The following is a 19085-nucleotide window of genomic DNA, read 5'->3' as shown; positions in this document are numbered from 1 at the left end:
ACTATGGTTTTGAACAAAATAAATCGTAGTTTGAATTGCTGATGTCTAGATAATGGGCATGTGATTGCCACCATGTATACACGCTTGTTTAAATCTGAAATGGAAGAAGAACAATTGTATGACAAAAATGGGCTAGGAACATTGGATATAACAGAAATGGAGCAATAGGAAAGGATGTGGTTGAAGGGGTTGAAATTTACGTTATGTTATAACCTCAAAGAAAATATTTATAAAACAACGTATTGTTGGTATAAGAATATATAAGGGAGCTTTAAATGTGTGTAGGAAATGTAAGCAACAGGAAGGGACATTGTATTTTACAATATGTGGTAGACATATGAAAACAAAAAAAGGTCTGGGTTCAAAGACTACTTTGATTCAGAGAATCTTAAAGGCAAGCGTACAACTAAAACCAAAATTATTTCTTTTGAGACCTATGGATGAACAAATGGAAAGGACCCATGGAAGAATACTTCAGTATATGATCAAGGCAGCAAAACTGCTATATCCTCATAACTGGAAGAATTCAGTATTACCTACAGTGAGATAATAGTTGCCAAAATTGAATGAATTAGCAGAAATGGATAAATTATCTGGTTTGATTAGAGAAAAAATCATTTTTAAAAGATTAGAAACCCTTTGTAGCTTTCTTGTCAGGGGAAATGATAACTTTTAATTTTTAGAATTAATATGAGTTTGCTATCAGAAGAAGTATATGAGGTAAATTTTAGACAGTGAGGCAGGATTATATTATATGTGTTGTGGCTGTGTAGATTCAAATCATTTCTGACTTATGGTGATCCTAAGGTGAACCTAACACAGGGTTTTTTATTGGTGTAATTTGTTTAGGGGGTGTTTGCCATTGCCTCTCTCTGAGACTGAGAGTGTGAGCCTTGCCCAAAGTCTCCCACTGGGTTTCCATGGCTAAGTGGGGATTCAAACCCTAGTTTATCCAAGTATTCCAGTGTCCTGGTCCAGCACCTAAACCACCACGCCACCCCTCCCATTATATGTGTATAGCTGCTGAAAAGAAAATCAGGAGTCACTTATTTATTTTTTCATACAGTAGACCCTCAGTATCCGCTGGGGTTTGGTTCCAGGACCCTCTGTGGATCACAAAATCCTTGGGTGCTCAAGTCTCAATAAATACAATGGCATAGGAAAATGGTGTCTCTTATATAAAATGACAAAATCAAGGTTTGCCATATGGAATTTCTACTTTTTCTGGAATATTTTCAAGCCGTGGATGCTTGAATTCGTGATTTAAAAAATTCATGGATAAGAAGGACTGACTTTTTATGTATCTTTATATAACTTATTTCTTGCTATCTTATATGTCTTATCTTTTCTATCTCTTCTTTCTATTTGTTTTCTTTTTTGTTTTTGTTTTGTTTAAACATAGTTATATGAAACTTTATTGTATATGGAAAGCCTTTAATAAAAGTTATTAAATTTAAAAAGAAGTGGTGCACATTCCTGTGTTAGAGTTCTTTAGCCAAAAGCTGTGTGGCCTCGTAGCAGAAGTGTGAAACAAATTCCTTGCATTGACAGGGGTGGATCTAAATGACCTTTGGGGTACATTCAAATCTTATGGTTCTATGATCTGCATAGCAAACTAGCAGAGCCTGAGAAAGTTATAATCTTTGCATTTAAAAGATGTTGCCTATCTCAGGTTGCTTGTCAAGATCTAGTTGCATAATTTTCAAAGCCAGATTAGACCTGTGTTGGGTTTACTCTTTCTTCTAAAATTACAGTAAAGCTAGGCTGCCATCTTGGTTGCATTTAGGGTTTGCCAACCTCTTGATATTTGTTTTAAGGTTTCGTTTACAATAGGGGTTGTGAAATTAACTGTGAAAGACTGCTGTTGCTTTCCTTTGTGTGCAGCCTAGACAGTCACTGCCAACAAGCCCTCTTAATTCTGAACTGAGAGAGCATGCCCTTTTATGTGATATCTGCAGAAGGTGAAGGGCTCTTACTATCTTCCCCCTCATGTAACCTGGAGGAAGAATTCCTCTCTAAACCTCAGGAGTACCATCATGAAAATTTCTCTTTTTGCCAATGTGAACAAATGTCTACCTTGTGGTGCTCTGTGATATTTTAAATATATTGAACTGGGATGAGTGGGAGTAGCTCTCTGCTATCTCCCTGTTACCTTCTTCTGCTGTTTACAACACTAGTGTAACTATCATTGCAGTCTTCATGCCATCACTAAAACGGAGATTTTCCCATTCTGGGAAATTTATATGTTTTCTACTTAATTTTGTGGTATTTCAGTCAGTGGGTGCAATTTAGACATAGCAGAGGGAACACTAAAGTGGCAATATTCCCATAAATATTAGCTTACTTGCTTCTTCAAGATTATCACAGGTACATAATTGGTAACCTATAAAAAAGATAAATGGCCTGAAATAGTGGTGGTTTTAAAAAAAAACACAGGTCTTTCCTTCCCTTCTTTTGATAGATGCTTCCATTCCATTCTATTGAGTAAGTGCCTGTTGAAATTTTGTAATGATGGGAAGGCCATGGAATTTTCCTTTTCATATGGCCCCAGTTATTTATTGTTTAAACTCATTTGTTTGAGAGTCAGCAGTTCAATAGATGTGAATGCTAATTTACAGAATTTATCATAAATTCACCAACACCACCATCTGTGTTCATGAAAAGAAATTGTATATTTTATGTTGCTCTAATTTTGACAGTAATTTTGTTTTAGATCACTGGTTTTGTTTAATAGTGATGTACACAGGAGTGATGGTAGTGCTCTTGTTTCCAAAGCCTTTTGACATTTCACTATTGAAATGAAAGGAAGTCCTTTTCTCTATACAGTACATAGAGTACATTACATTGCTGCACTCATTTCTTTACATTTGATTCTGAAGCCACTTTATTCATAAACAGATATAATGCATTCAGAAGACTGCCTTATCTTTTAAGTGTTGGGAGAGTCTTTATGGTCAGGTAGAGAAAGGCAATGACAAGCCACCTCTGAGCAAATCTTTCCAAGAAAACCCCATAATGGGTTTCATGTTTGGACACAATTTTAGGCCACACAGCAGAAATACAGCTCCTAGTAGGGGTTCCATGTTGTCCCATTTCTTATTTGTGTTTGTTCATTTAGTTAAGTTGCATTTGTTTTCTCATTAGCAGTGAGAGACATTATTATATAAAAATGACTGGAGCAACAAAAAGCAGAAAACAAGATCACTCAAAGCTAGACTGTTTATACAGGAAGGCCTAATCATTTTAGAGCTAGATTTGGTTGCCAGTAGCCACTGTTTCTGTCAGTTTTTGTTTCAGTGAGGCAAAATAAGACTAATGAGGGATATCCATGATCTCATTTAGGGCTATCTCTGTGTGTGTGTTTATGTGTGAGTGTGGGCATTACTGCACCCAGAAATCCCACCAGGATAGACGTGGAATTGAAAACTCAAAATCAGGTGTTATCGCAACCAACCATGGCTGGACAAGTGCAACCTGTACACACCCTGGATCCCAGCTGCACATATCCACTGGCTTTTCAAAAATGGGGGCTTGCTGTTTTTGAAAAGCCACAGGATAAGCACGCCTGGGATCCAGGCTGCATACGGGTTGTACTTGCCCAGCTGTGGCTGTGTGTGATCACATCTGGTTTTGACTCTTCAATCCCGCTTCTATCCCGGCAGGATTTCCAGGTGCAATAATCTCCTGTGTTTGTTTGTTTGGAGGGGGTTAATGAAGAAAATCAAATCCAGACCTTGAAGACCAACAGTGATGCTTGGTGCAGTGGTGTTCCTGCATTGGGTGACACCCAGTGCGAGGGGGTGAGGCTTCTGGTCCCAGACTTTTGGCAGGTTTCTGGGGCCCTCATGGCCCCAAGCAACACTCGAGCGGAGCTTAGGTGTGGGCGAAGCAGCTGACCTGGGTGGCACCCCCATTCTGGGGTGTCAACCGGTGCGGTCCCCCTTCTTGGGTGGCACCCCCATTCTGGGGTGTCACCCAATGCGATCCACACCCACCACGTCCCCCCCTCAGTGACACTACTGATCTGGGGCTTCCATTTCAGCAGAATGATAACTCTGCAGTATATTTTAGTTTAAATTTTAAAGGAGTTGTCCAGTGTACTTATCATTAGGAGGAACATCCTGACAGTAAGGGCTGTTCGGCAGTGGAACACACTCCCTTGGAGTATAGTGGAGTCTCCTTCCCTGGAGGTCTTTAAACAGAGGCTTGATGGCCATCTGTCAGGGATGCTTTGATTGAGAGTTCCTGCATGGCAGGGGGGACTGGGTGGCCCTTGGGGTCTCTTCCAACTCTACAATTCTGTGAGTCTATGATTCTATGTTTGGAGGATAGGATCCAGCATTTCAGACAGCTCTTTTAAAATTCAAACTAAGACCTGAAGTGGATTCATTCCAAAATGTTTTAACTGTTTCCTTTTTTACTTTTTTCCCTGATCTAAATTTCCACCTGAATTGATTAGCTTGGGATGGGGGGTGGAGCATGCAACAGTACATGATTTAACTTTGGCCCTATACAGACAGGCCAAAATAAACTGCTTCAGGTCACTTTGGAGGTATGGTGTTTCAATGATGCATGCGTCCTAAGAATCTGCAAGCTGCACCAAAGCTGCACTCCAGTCTTTAGGATCATTTAAATAGCATATTTGCAAAGTGACCTGAAGCAGCTTTATTTTGACCTGTCTGTATCAGGCCTTTGATTATCAGTTTTCATTGGACAGGAGAGTAATTCAAGGTTTATTGTTTCTTTGTTTTTCCTCTTTCTCGGATGAAGATAAAAATAGCTTATTGTAAGTGTGCCCCATCTATTTCAGAGAATAGCTTGATTTTTTGTGTGTGATGTTTGCCTTGTTCTTTTAGGTGAACTTGAAAGTGGATGGCTGGACTTTCTCCTATTTGGCAGTCTAATAGCTGCAGTAGATCCTGTTGCTGTGCTGGCAGTATTTGAAGAAGTCCATGTCAACGATGTCCTTTTCATCATTGTTTTTGGAGAATCACTGCTTAATGATGCTGTAACCGTGGTATGATTGTGTTAATAAGCAATTGAATTATAAGTTAGAAATATACTGAATAATCCCAGTTCTGGATAAAAGAGTGTGAAACAGTATTGCTAGAGTTTACCTGGAAATTTACTGGATATATTTGGATAGGTTTCATTGTTGTTACTGCAGAGGTAGGAAGAATGTTTAGCCCAGGGGCCACATTACCTTGTGGTTAATTTTCCAGAGATTGCTTTTCAGAGGTGGACAGAGTCAGAGCAGTAGACAGCATCAACAGTAAATCATGCAGTGCCACCCCATCCAATACATGCTTTCATACATATGTGCATATTTGCATATTGCACTTGTTTATACAGTACCGGTATATATAGAGAACACACACATTTATATACACACATCCACATGCTGTATATTTAATATACACAAAATCGTAAACACATCCATGCATAACACATACAAGCAAATAGATTTGAAAATACCTTGTCTACCTGCAGAAGTTACAAAAGGCTGCCTCCTCCTTGAGCTAACGAAAGCCTTTAAAAAAAAAGTAATAACTTCTGTGCAGGGAAGGATTTTTTTAAAAAATGGCAGATCTTAAAGACATGAAGGGATAGTATATCCTTTCCTCCCCAGATCTGACCCTTGTTCCTGAATCCTCTCATTTATTACAATTAGGCCTTGGGAGTCTTGTAAAAGTGTAATTGCTATGCAGCACAGATCTGAGAATATGTTGCTGCCTATATGTGTTTGTTGTGGGGGGAACATTGAGGTACAGTGTGCCCTTGTAACACATGGGCATGCTTTATGCAGCTTTCAGCATATGCTGAAAGCCACATGGGGAGAAGGGGTGGCACGTCCCATAGGGAATAATGGGGTGTGCACCCATGGCGCATGTGTGCCACTGCACTAACGCACCGCCACGTGCACGAGCCCCATTCATTTAAATGGGGCTCAAGCATAGGTGGAATTCGCTTTACGCGGGGGAGTACGGAACGGATCACATCAGGCCTCTAAGGCAGAAATTCCACATAGCACTCCCTATAGAAGAAAATATTTTATTAGTTCTTTACATAAAGATTTAATCAATAGATAATCACATGTATTTGATATATTAGCCTTGTCCAGTTTCATAAAATACTTTTTCTAACTCATTCATGAAAACGTCTATATCTTTTCCTCTTAGGTGCTATACAACGTGTTTGATTCCTTTGTTTCAATAGGGGCAGAAAATGTGACCGTTGTGGACTGTGTCAAAGGTGTAGGTGAGTAGGATTTTGTTATATTGTATTTCATTTTAATTTATTTTACCATTATTAGAGTTTTAAGAAGACATCTATCACTCAACAGTAGAAACTAATATCTACATTCTCTATTTTCTTGCTGGAATGTTCTTGCTGGAATTACCATATATGATGTTACCTCTTTACATAATATGCCAACACATTCATGTTTACAATTTAAAGATGTAATCCTGTGAGCTTTAGGAGAGTGTCTTTGTGAGGACCATATGATTTTTTTCAATCTCCTTCTCTGATGGCTAAGAGAGACCTTGGAGAGGGAAAACTGACCCTGTGGAAAGCTTGATACCCATACAGCTCTGACACTGGTGCTTTGATGACGTAGATGAGGAAAAAGAGACATGCCAAGGGCAAGCCAGTCAACATCATACAGATCCACAATAGTCCTGGCGCGAGGACCCACTCCAAGGAATCCTTCATCTGTGCTAGCTCTGGTGCACATTAGTTCCCTCTCATTGGTGCCAGTTGATCCCAACTCTCTTTCAAGCTTCTCAGTTGCTTGAAAAACTGCAATGCTTTTTTTCAACTGATGTGTTGTTAGAATAGAGTTCGTCCCCCCAGCCCCGTATTCTGATTCCAGTTTTATGCAACACGTTTAACTATTTTCTCTTATTTTTATAGTTCAGATTCTAAATCAAGAACAAACAGTAAAGCAGTAAGGCATTGTTCTTTAGTACCTTTGTTTAGTTTGAGTATCAGAGATAACATTTCACATCTAATGTTTTTGTGTAGCTAAAGGATAACATTAAGATTCCTTATTTTAATCCAGAATCACAATCTAGCGTGGTGTAGTGGTCTGAGTTTTGGACTATGACTCTGGAGATCATGGTTTGATTCCCCACTTGGCCATGGAAACCAACTGGGTGACCATGGGCAAGTCACCTACTGTCAGCCCCAGAAAACCCTGTAATAGGGTTGCCATAAGTCAGAAATGACTTAAAAGCACACAACAGCAAAAACAAAACAAAACAAAAACATAATGTAGTGTAGGGGAAAGTGTAACCTTTCAAATATTGTTGGAATGCAACTCTTCTGATACCTAATCATTGGCTACGTTTGATGTAGTTTATGGGGGTTGCAGTCCAAAAACACTGAAGGGTACTTTCCCCATTCCTAATATAAAGTAAACACAATTTTTCTAACAATGTCTTTTCTAATATTGTCTTCTTGTCCAAGAAACCCCATTTGATCATTGAAAAGTATCTTATTTAAACTTTTTTGCTACAAATCTCATAGACATTTTATAATCATTATTTAAGGGAACTATTGACCTATGTAACTTCACTGATATAGGCAATTTCTTTATGAATAAAAGGTATCATTGTGTCTGTCCAGGATTCTGCCAAATTTACTTGTAATCAATACTTCATTTTATCACATTTTAATAACAAAAGTTGGATGTGGTGTTTTGGTTTGCTCTGCTAACCATTTCTGTTCCATATTTTATTGGAGGACTTTGTTCTATCACGTAATTTTGTGATAGATTTTAGAAACAAATACTAAATTCAGTTGTTCAAGGGTTTTTATTTCAATAACATTTTTCTTATACAGATTTTCTAAATTACCTTCCAGTGCAATCCATTTTTCCTCTCTTTCTTCCATTCTTTTTATAGTAACTGCCTTAATTTATTAAGTGTCCTCTAATAAAAGCTTGTTCTTGTGTCCCAGATTATTGCTGCTGACACTTCTGGTGTCTTACAATGGAGGGACATGTCCTAAGTACATTTCAATATTTTTGTACCACTTTTAAATGTTTTAGTAAAAAAAACCCATACCATGTTGATCTTTACTTTCTTTGCTTTGTCTAAATTGTCATCAAAATAAGATGATGAGAAATGTATATTACATACTCGGTAATTGATCATCTCTTTTCATCAGTGCTAGTATGGTCAATAGTTTATCTGTTCTGTTTCATCTTAAGACATAGACTGAAGTAGAAAACATGACCTCTTGTTTGGGGGTTCATTTCTCTCCCAATATCTTTTAAATTAGTGATTAACTTTTAAAAATGTACTACAGTATGATCAAAAATTGGTTGGATTTTAGAAATAGGTAATAAATGATATCACTTATCTCATACAATCTTCTATTTACCTTTCTCTGCTATGTTATTTTCAGTGCACATTATAGAAAAGCAGGAGTACATGGGTAGCTGCTGGATATTTGAGAAATATGGAGGCTATGTATTATTTCAGAATTTTATAATGAAAACTGCATACTGTATGGTGATTGCTTAATTTAATTTGTAATGGGATCCTTAGATTAGATCTGGAATGACCTGTAAAGTTGTGTATGCCAGTGCCCAGGTGCTCTATTTCTGCTGCAAAACATTACGTTTTGCCAAGGAACAATTTTGCATGTGAGAAGCAGGGAATGGGCAGAAGAGTGCTTAACACTTCCTTTGCCTCTTACATTCTCCCTGAAACTCCCACCCATCTGAAACTGCAGGCATGAGATTCTGTCATTAAAAAGGATCTGAAATCTAGAATCACAGCTCTGGTGGTTGGTGATAATGGGAGAATAGAAGAGAGAAGGTTTAGATACCCCTCTTTTCATGTGTTACACCTTCCCTGCAAATCTCACTCTCTGGCACAACTGTGCAGCAGAGAAATGTGTGTATCTGCACACATGAATTGGCAACGTTACACAACTGGACATATTCTGTGATCAAACAATAATATAATCATTCTGTAATCAAACAGTAGTCAAGCTTTATATGAAATGTTAAAAGACAATATTTCTGCACGAAGATAACCCATGTTCTGGGAAATGAAATCATGTCTCCAGTACCAAATTACTTTTGGAACCTGCTATTGTTTGTTATTTTGTGGACGAATTCTGTAGAGATTCTTCCTCTTTTAAGGTTTCTGGCTTATTTGGTATTTTCTCCTCTCTGATATATAGAGCAAGACAACCTTCCCAAGGTGTTTTATAATCAGAATGGAATATGGTATCCTATTATTTCCATGAGTGTTTATACAGTCTAATTATAAAAGTCCTTCCTGGGTATCAGTTCACTCCATGCATCTGAGGAAATAGACCAAGTCTACGAAAGCTTATGCTACAATATTTTCCTCATAGTTAGTCTGAAAGGTGCTACAAGATCCTTTTGCATACTGATGTTCCAGTCTAACACAGCTATGCCTCTGAATTCTATCACAAGAAGGGTTGATGGTCACATTGTTTGTGAAGTTGCTTTAGTCATCATTTAAGGGGAGGGTGGAAGGATGTTAGTGCTTATTTTAAATGTACAAAATGGCAGGGAAAGTTACTCTATTTTTTATTTGAAACAAAGATCTCTCACTGCTCACCGTGACACAGGATCCTATCTGTTGCTGCATCATTGCTTGAAAGAAGTATCTTCACGCATCACTTCTTGCCACTGGAGAATGAAGCGACGTATCATTCCACAGGAAGTGTGGTTGGCAGACATTTCCTAGAATGGCTTGAGAATGATCATTTTGACCCATCCTGAGAGTATAGCTGGCAGGCATCAAGCCACATGTTCTGTTGTGTTGCTCCCTAATGCTGAGAAGGGACTGGTTGAAGAAAAAAATTTGAAGCAATATTAAGCAGCAGCCCCCCACCTCCTTTTTGAACGCAGAAAGTAATGATGTAGGCACTTGTTACAATATCCAACAAAAAATAGTTATTTTGCCCTTGTACCACCACTACCACCACCATAATTCTTTACAGGTAGTGTAGTTACTTGTAACACAGTACTTCCAAGCTCTGGACCTCCTTCTTTGTTCCTCCATTGGTCCCCTCACCTACCCTTTTGTTACCACTGATACTATAAATCAAACCCGGAATCCTGCATGCCTCAGCAGACAGGGAGGAATGTGGGCCAGCAGACCAATAGAGATAAGAGATGGCAGGCAGTGTCTGTGGCCAGTTTTGGAGCATTTAAAAATATAGGCACCATTCTAAGTGATGACTCAGTTGATCTGACTGAATATACAAAGTCATTTCACATGCTTGTATGCTATGAATGATCCCAGCATGGTACATTTTGTGCAGTTTAATGGATATATAACAGCCTTTTTATGTTTATATCCTTTCAAAGAGAGTCATAAAGCTAGATAAGGGGGATGCTGCTCACTACTGCCACTGTGCAAAAGGCAGTATGGTTCAAGTGGGCTGATTCCTGCTAAAGCCAGTGTCACATGTGTAAATTTGAGGGGCTTCAGCTTTCTCATTGTGGGTCTTTCCGTTCTGCAAATGCAAACATGATGAGCATCACATAAGAGCCTAGGATTACCTTTCACTGATGCAGTAAAAAGGTGAGAATTATATAGCCCTCCAGATGTTGTTGGACTCCAGCTTCCAACATTTCTCAACACTGGCTGTGCTAGCTAGTGCTGTTGAGTCTTTCATTCAAACCACAACAGGGAGGCTGCATGATTCCCACCCGTGCTGTAAAAGGAAGCAAGTTAGCAATGACAAAAGTTGTATCTGGTCTTTCGTGTATATTTCTGTATGGGGTTGAGCAACACAGACATAATATATGCCCAAAAGTTTCAAGCAAAATCACTCTAAATCTTGATGAGACATCTGTTGAGCGAATTTTCTTGTAATGAGCTCCTGAACCATTTGGGAACAAGTGAATCCCTCTGAATCCAGGAGAAACTGAGAGGCAGAATGGTCTGTGAGAAGAATCAATGAAGTGCCATGGCTGAAGAATGGAGTATAAATATTCTTCAATAAATTAATAATAAGTATAGTTGTAAGATCTTGGAAACGTAGGTTAAGTAACAAGGTAGAAGTGATGAAAGACAGGACCTTCAAAGGTAGCTTTCTCTGGAATCCTATTTGTTCCACATGCAAGGTCAACTAGACAGGTAAATCCTGGGGTGTTAATATGTGGAGAAAATGGTAGATACAGAGGAACTTGATATCATTTTGAGAAAAGCTGAATCTGTACAAAATAGGATGGGTACCATCTGATCCAGAACAAAGTGGTATAAGAGTGTTTAAGCTCATCCCAGAGGAAAAGCTGACAGGAACTGAGTGACATCCAGTTCAACGTGAATAGTCTCTAGGACATGAAAGTGAAAATGTTTCAAACTGCACTCATTGGAACAAGCTAGAAATAGTCTATAAGATGACATGTGATAGTTAGAGAAGTCTGTGGTTGAAAGCAAAACAGAAAAGAAAAAGAAAAAAGCACATGCCAGAGACAGCTAGAGAGAGATATTGTGCATAAATCTTTCTGTGCTAATTCTAGAAGCCGTCAAGCCAATTTCAAATATTTGGTTTTAAGTAGGCATAAGAGGAACCTGATGAATTAAAGAGAAATAATAGGATACCATTTTCCATTCTGGTTATAAAATATTGATTTTGATATAAAAAAACTGATTATTCCATAGTCCATTGTTAGTTTTGTTCTAATACAATCTGATGGTAGATGGAGGCAACTCCATCCATGTTGCCCCCCTCAACATCTCCTTCCTGAGGAGCATGGTTTCTTAAATGGTTAAGAAACCATTGATTCTTTGCTTCTCATGTGTTGGACTTTGTGTTGTTGGATAGCTGTGGAGTGAGAATTCCTTAACTGTGCAGGGGGAAATGTTAACGAGGGTCCTGATATGCCATGGGTTCAAATCATAGACCCCAGGTTCAGTAATCTGGCAGACTTCCTCATCCACTGTACAGAAGACTCATTTGGAGCACACCTCTGAGTCTTGACCATGAGCCCCAGAAGGAATGAAGAAGTGTATTAAATTATCAAGCTCTAAGAAATACTAAGGCAGCTATTCTCATGGAGCCCTCTCAAGAATAATAAGACTCTATCCTGCACACACATACTTGGAAGCAATCTATGCTGAACTCATGGAAGGCATTCCAGTGTACACATTGTATTTGTAAGAGTCTTCCCATTTAAGGATATTTCAATAAGCATGGATTGGAAAAGTTATTTGTCCTCCCCCTGCAACTGCAACTATAACCAGGGGGATTTTAATTAGCTTAATTAATTGGACTGAGGTATAAGCAGTCCCTTTGGAATTGTTTCCCACCTGTATACTGAGATGCTGAGATAGGGAATTCACAGAGGCAGAATTCTTTCCATTAACTGTCTTTTTATTCAAGGGGAAACATGTCAATGCAAGCACACTCTCGCACACATGCACAAGAACTGAAGAATAAAGGTTTGAGGATTGGGCTAGACAAGAGGCTCCACTAATGGTGATACTTACTTAACGAGGTGACTGGATGGTCTGATTGGGTGGTGTAGTGTTGGACTCAGCCATGTCGGGAGCATTGTGTGGAACAGCCATGAGTCGGAACTAATCAGAATTCAGAGTGACATGGAAACACCATGCATTCTATCAGCACGAGGAAACAAAGAAATTTGGGTCCTTTTATAGGGGAAAAAATAGCCTGAGGCAAAGATACATCAAAGGGCCAAATCTGTATGTGAAAGATCATTCAAGATAGAGGTATCAAAGGTGGGAATGTGATTGCAAATGGTGTCTTTCTGGCTTGGGTACAAAACATCCTACCTGTAAATCACCTAGCCTTCCTGTCTCAGAGATGTGAATTCTTCCCTTGCAGCTCCCAAACTATTTATTTGATCAGTCGGGTACCTTGGTACATGATCTGCCACTTTCAGGTTTATGTCTGACAGGGTCTATTCGGGGCCATAGAAAGAAACACACACACCCCAAAATTGGAAGACTCCCAGTGGTCATAACACAACTACCTGCAAGTAGGCAAGATTAAAAACTGGCTGCCAGAGTTGGAGCCAACCCTACCATCACCTTAAAAAGATTTCCAGAGTCCATGGTTTTGGCTATTACTCAAGGCCATGACATTGATAAGAGCTGTATATATCTATCAGCTGTTGTTGTTGTGTGACTTCAAGTTGTTTTTGACTTAAGTTGTCCCTAAGGTAAATCTAGCATGGCAGTTTCTTGATGAGATTTTTTCACAGTGGGTTTGCCTTTGCCTTTCTTGGTGGGTGAGAGTGTGTGACTTGCCCAAGACCACACAGTGGTTTCCATGGGCCAGCAAGGATTCAGATCTGGTCTCGAGAATCATAGTCCAGCACTCAAGCCACTGCATCACACTGGCACCCCTCAAAATAGATAAATAATCTGGATAGCTAGTTATAACTTTGCGTGAAAAATTTGTAGCACCATTTTCCTGACTTAACTAGCCATCAGAAAGCAAAGATTCAAAGTGATTGAACACAACTGTGTATTGCTTTTAAAATGTACTGTAATGTATGTATTATTTTTGTTGCAGTATCATTCTTTGTGGTGAGCTTAGGAGGCACTCTTATTGGTGTTGTCTTTGCATTCCTGCTTTCACTTGTCACTCGCTTCACAAAACATGTCAGAATCATAGAGCCTGGATTTGTGTTTGTCGTCTCCTACTTGTCTTACCTAACTGCTGAGATGCTCTCACTTTCTGCCATTCTTGCGTAAGTTTCATTTAATGAATTCATTATTATTTCTAGTGTTACCGGAGAAGGTTATCATTTTAAAATGAATGTAATGTCAAACAGCACTGAAATGCTTAGCTATCTTAATTTAAAAACAAAAAACCAGAAACTGAACAAATTCATACAATTTTGAGGAGATAAACCCCCAAACTGAGACCTGCTGCAAGCTGGAAACCAGCCAGAGGATCGGAACAATGTATTCCTACTTCTGTAGTTTTCATGCAACGGGCATTGACTGCATTTGGAGAGTAGCCAAACTCAGTATGGCTGCTCTTATGTAAATATAAAAGATCCAGCATAAAGGGAAACTGTGGGAAATGCAATAGTAAAGAAATCTTATTCATGAGGAAGTGGGATGTGTAATTTGTCCAGTGGCCATCTTGTTGCACCAGAACAAGGCTGCCTCCACACCTCCTTTGCATTGTGAAGAAAAGGTTGCACTTCTAGGGTTGTCAACAAAGGATGAAACCAGTTGTTAAAGGGAATATGAATTCCTTATGTTTACCCTGTTTCCTGTCCCACAAGAGAGTTCCTCATCAGCACTGGGTATCTCTGCAGTCAAGACTTGCAGATTAAGTCCATATTAACATCTAATGATCAATCAATCAATCAATCACAAATTATACTAAATGAAAGCCCCATGGGTGAGGAAAATCACGTGGCATCTTTCACTATGTGAGGAAGCATCTTTGCAAAAAGAAACGTGACATACGTGTAATCTGGTTGGGCCAAAAATATGGCTTGTGGCAAAAGGTTAACCAGAGAGACAGGGAAGCTGTTGGCTCAGAAGCAATTCAGATGGTGAACTGGAGTTGTCAAAGACAGTCGTAACTTTTTGTATGACTTCATAAAGAATAGCTTCCTGCAGGTAATGTTGGATGGTGTGTATGTCCCTTCAAGTTGCCTGCTGATTTATAGCAACCTCATGAATTTCCCATAGTGTTTTCTTAGGCAGGGAAAACTCAGAAGTGGTTTGCAAGTTCCTTCCTCTGAAATATAGCCTGCAGCACCTGGTATTCATTGTATTCATTAGTACCATTATTTTAAGAAATAAACAGAGAAAAGTTGTGACCTTCAAAATGTTGTGTGGTATGTTATGGTGAGCTCTTCATTTCTATAGCAGACTGTCCAGGGCAGAGGTTCTGGCCTAGGACAGGTCAGTATGTGAGAGACAGTGGCATCACTAGGGTTGGCATCATCCGGTGCATTAATTCATGGTGTCTCTCTCTCACACACACATTGGCCTCCTCCGTACACCATACAAAATCCTTAGTAATTTTTTTGTACTCATGTTATTCATAAGTTGTAATTCCTGTATATTACTGAATGTAATGTTAATCATTGTGACATAAACAACTTGCAAAATTAAAATTGAACCTTTAAATTACAGTGCCATATGTACAGACTAAATGTATTTTTATGTACATAATTTCATGTGATTAAAGTGAATGTTTTAAAAGAAATTTAGTTTTTTTTAAAAAAACTAAAAATACAAAAAATATTTTTAATAAATAATTTAATTTTAAAAAATGGGACCTCTCCTTTCTCCTCCCACCAAGCCTCATGCCATCTCTTCAGCATTTTAAATGGATGCAGGTGAATGCTACAGCCAATTTCTGTCCATAGGAAGGTGTTTGGAGAGCAATGGTGTCACCCACCCTTAAGGTGTCACCTGATGTGGCCTGGACCCCCACAACCCCTAGTGATGCCCGTAGTCATAGATAACAACCCTGTAATGAAGACAGTTGTTTATAGAGTCTAGGCTGGCAAAATATGTTTTTTATATTTTAAAAGATAAGAGTTTAATCAAAACTACAATAAAGAAAATGCATTATAATTAAGACAAAGTTATTAGAAGGATACATAACTGATATGCTTGTTCTCTTTCTTGCAGTATAACCTTCTGTGGGATATGCTGTCAAAAATATGTCAAGGCAAATATTTCAGAGCAGTCTGCTACCACTGTGAGGTACACCATGAAGCTGTTGGCTAGTGCTTCAGAGACTATTATTTTCATGTTCCTTGGAATTTCTGCTGTTAATCCTGAAATCTGGACTTGGAACACAGCTTTTGTACTTCTGACATTAGTCTTCATTTCTGTCTACAGAGCCATTGGTAAGGAAACTTCTTCTTTTAAAAAACCCATTACTGCACCACCATTTCCAAGCAAAACCGGACAGCTTCCTGGCACCATGGATATTTGAAAAGCATATTAACCTAGTTCCTAGGCCAGACACAATATTTAATTCTCTTTTCTTGAGGTCCTTCAGTTATGAGAAGAACAGAATTCTTCCACTTGTTTCCATCACCCCATTCATCACAAATTGAAGTACTGAGGGAAATCAGAGGAAGATCCATCTCAATGCACTATTTCAATATATTAATACTAGTGAAATACATACAGGTTGATAATATTTAGTAACATCATTTAAACATAGTTTCAAATGATTGTTTGCTGGTGCACTGATTACTTTTCAACATCCTAATAGAGAAATCTAAGTTGCATTTGTTACCTCAAAGATTAATTGTGGAAAGCAGTAAAAACCTTTTAAAGCAATTGCTGTTATTTAAGACAAAAGTTCCAACCTTGCAAGAGAGTTGTGTGTGTGCGGCTGATTTGGAGGCTCATTATAAAACTCACCTAACTCTCATGCCTTGTAAGGGAATATATAAAGCAGAAGAGAAAGAGCATGTGACAGTGTGTAACTAGAGCTGGCTCTTACCAACAATCTTCTGAGGCATTCAGAAAGTATTAAGACAGATGGTAGATCTCACTAGAATAGACAAAATTGCCATTTCTAGGAATGCAAGATTCTGTTTTGGCAGTAGCTGTTGCTTTACAATCCCTTAGTAGTCATATATTTCCCAATTCCTTTTTAAAATGCCGGAATACTGTGTCCAGTGCTGGGCCCTGCAATTAAAAAAGGACATTGAGAAACTATAGCATGTCCAAAGGAGAGCAACTAAAATTGTGAAGGGTCTGGAAACCATGTCCTACGAGGAACGACTTAGAGAGTTGGGAATGTTTAGCTTGGAGAAGAGAAGGTTAAGAGGTGATATGATAGCCCTGTTTAAATATTTGAAAGGATGTCATATTGAGGAGGGAGCAAGCTTGTTTTCTGCTGCTCCAGAGACTAGGACCCGGAGCAATGGATGCAAGCTACAGGAAAAGAGATTCCACCTCAACATTAGGAGGAACTTCCTGACAGTAAGGGCTGTTCGACAGTGGAACAAACTCCCTCGGAGTGTAGTGGAGTCTCTTTCTTTGGAGATCCTTAAGCAAAGGCTGGATGGCCATCTGTTGGGGATGCTTTGATTGAGATTTCCTGCATGGCAGGGGGTTGGACTGGATGGCCCTTGTGGTCTCTTCCAACTCTACGATTCTATGATTCTAAAAGGGAATGCGCTCATGAAGACTTTTGTTACTCTGAAGTATTTGTTTTAACAGGTGTGATTCTGCAGACATGGGTCCTGAACCACTTCCGAATGGTCCAGCTGGGAATAATAGACCAAGTAGTGATGTCATATGGTGGCCTTCGTGGTGCTGTTGCTTTTGCTTTGGTGGTACTTTTGGATGGAAACAAAGTCAAGGATAGAAACCTATTTGTCAGCACAACAATCATTGTTGTATTTTTTACAGTAATCATCCAGGTATTCAATTTTTCAGCATTTTTCCCACTAAAGGGAAATACAAAGTCCTGGTTAAACATTATTTCCTAAATCCAGTCTGAGAAGAATTGGCTCATGTACACATGTCCTCCCCTGCTAACCTATAGGCAGGAGGCAATGCCTGACCCACCAGAATACTGCAATCAGCTCTATGATGCTTGCCTTAGGACTAAAATCCAGGTCAAACATTAGTTTTTCTTAGGAAGAAGAACAGCACATTGGGAGAGAAGGAAATTAGACATTTCACAAGCCTAAGACTCTCTCATACCGTGTTTAAGAACGCCCAGTGCAGTAGCAAAGGTAGCTCCTAAATATGGACTTTACGTTATGCCAGTGAGCTGAGTGTAATTATCTTCATAATTTTAGTAACAGTGATCCTATTTTATGTTTTCAAAAAATACCACTTGGGACAAAACACAATTTGCTCTGTGCTAAAGACTAAATTTTCCATGTCAGAGCTGAGTGTATTAATAGATCTCAAGTTAATATTTCATGAGAGAGCTCTATAGGTAAGGCAAGCAATACATTTGCAAATGTAAATATTATTTGCTGTTCAAAATTGTTAACACAGTTTTTAAGTGGGGAGAAATTACATATTTCTATTACTTCATTGTAGTTTAGCAGCCAAGAATTTATTTCAGTAATTCTGGCCCACTGAATGATTTGTGTCAAACATAAATGATTTTCTTCTAATATTTTTATAAAGGGGGATGTCATCCTGCATACAAATTGTGTGTTTACAAAATTGTTTATTATTACTAGTAGTGGTGGTGGTAATACTACTACTAGTAGTAATACTAGCAAGTATTATTTTACTGCTAGTAAGTAGTAGTAGTAGTAGCAGTAGTAAAGTCTTACTTCATACTACTATGAAATTAATTTCAAGACATGATATTAGATTTTCAGGAAGAATGTCATGGTTATACTCCATGCCAGTATTGGCAACTCTAGTAAATCTGACTGGGGGAGTAGGGAACCCACAGTTTTTTCTTATGTCAGCATTTCAGGAGTGGCATGGAACATGGCCATATAGAAGTGGCAACAATATCACTTGAATAGGAAAAAAACAAACCTCACTCTAGAACAGTTTATTTCTGGTGGTGTCTGCATGGGCCAGAATTACTCTAGGGGCGTCTCTGACCTCTGATATCTAGGGCTCTCCTTTGCAACACTGGGCAGCTATTCACACATATGCCCTGCTGTGCTACCTAGTGCAGCTGCCATCACAGTGTGTCGCTTGTTCTAAGGTTGGAATGAGGCATCTAATGTTGATTACATTTTAAATCCAGAGCAAATCGTAAAGGTTTCTTACTCCATTTTAAGGTATACCCAGGTTTGGTGTTTGCACCATACTCAGGGCTTTGGCCCTGTGTCATCTGGATTTCCCACCGAATGGGCAGGGGTAGGCCATGTTATTTGGTCCATGCAGACAAAGCCTCAGTCTTAAAGAACCAACAGAAGTAATAAGTCTACATTTTCCAGAATAATCCATCAGCAGTTACAGCATAAAGGTGTCATTCATTACTCCTAGGACTTCCTGTATCACTGTTAGAGGCTAGCAAACAGTGCCTGTATACAGTGCAGTTCGCAGAGTCCTGGGAGTTATGCCAGCATAAAGGGGGAAGTAGAGATGCTTTTGCAATATGAGATTACACAAGCACACACTGAGGGCTAA

At 38.9% G+C, this 19085-nt stretch overlaps 1 protein-coding gene across 1 annotated transcript in view; it reads left to right on the top strand.

Moving 5' to 3' along the window:
- Positions 1–19085, top strand: part of SLC9A3 (solute carrier family 9 member A3) — a 71537-nt gene that overhangs the window by 34904 nt on the left and 17548 nt on the right. The window contains exons 3-7 of the mRNA XM_089531258.1: positions 4857–5017; positions 6180–6258; positions 13543–13720; positions 15636–15856; positions 17190–17392. Coding sequence (XP_089387384.1) covers positions 4857–5017; positions 6180–6258; positions 13543–13720; positions 15636–15856; positions 17190–17392 — 842 coding nt within the window. The remainder of the gene's footprint in view (positions 1–4856; positions 5018–6179; positions 6259–13542; positions 13721–15635; positions 15857–17189; positions 17393–19085) is intronic.

The sequence above is a fragment of the Sceloporus occidentalis genome, unplaced genomic scaffold (assembly GCF_023333645.1).
Source record: "Sceloporus occidentalis isolate IW3139 unplaced genomic scaffold, rSceOcc1.0.p SCAF_7, whole genome shotgun sequence".
NCBI classification, from domain to species: Eukaryota; Metazoa; Chordata; class Lepidosauria; order Squamata; family Phrynosomatidae; genus Sceloporus; species Sceloporus occidentalis.
The sequence above is the reverse complement of the archived record's forward strand: the minus strand, read 5'-3'. Positions and strand labels throughout refer to the sequence as shown.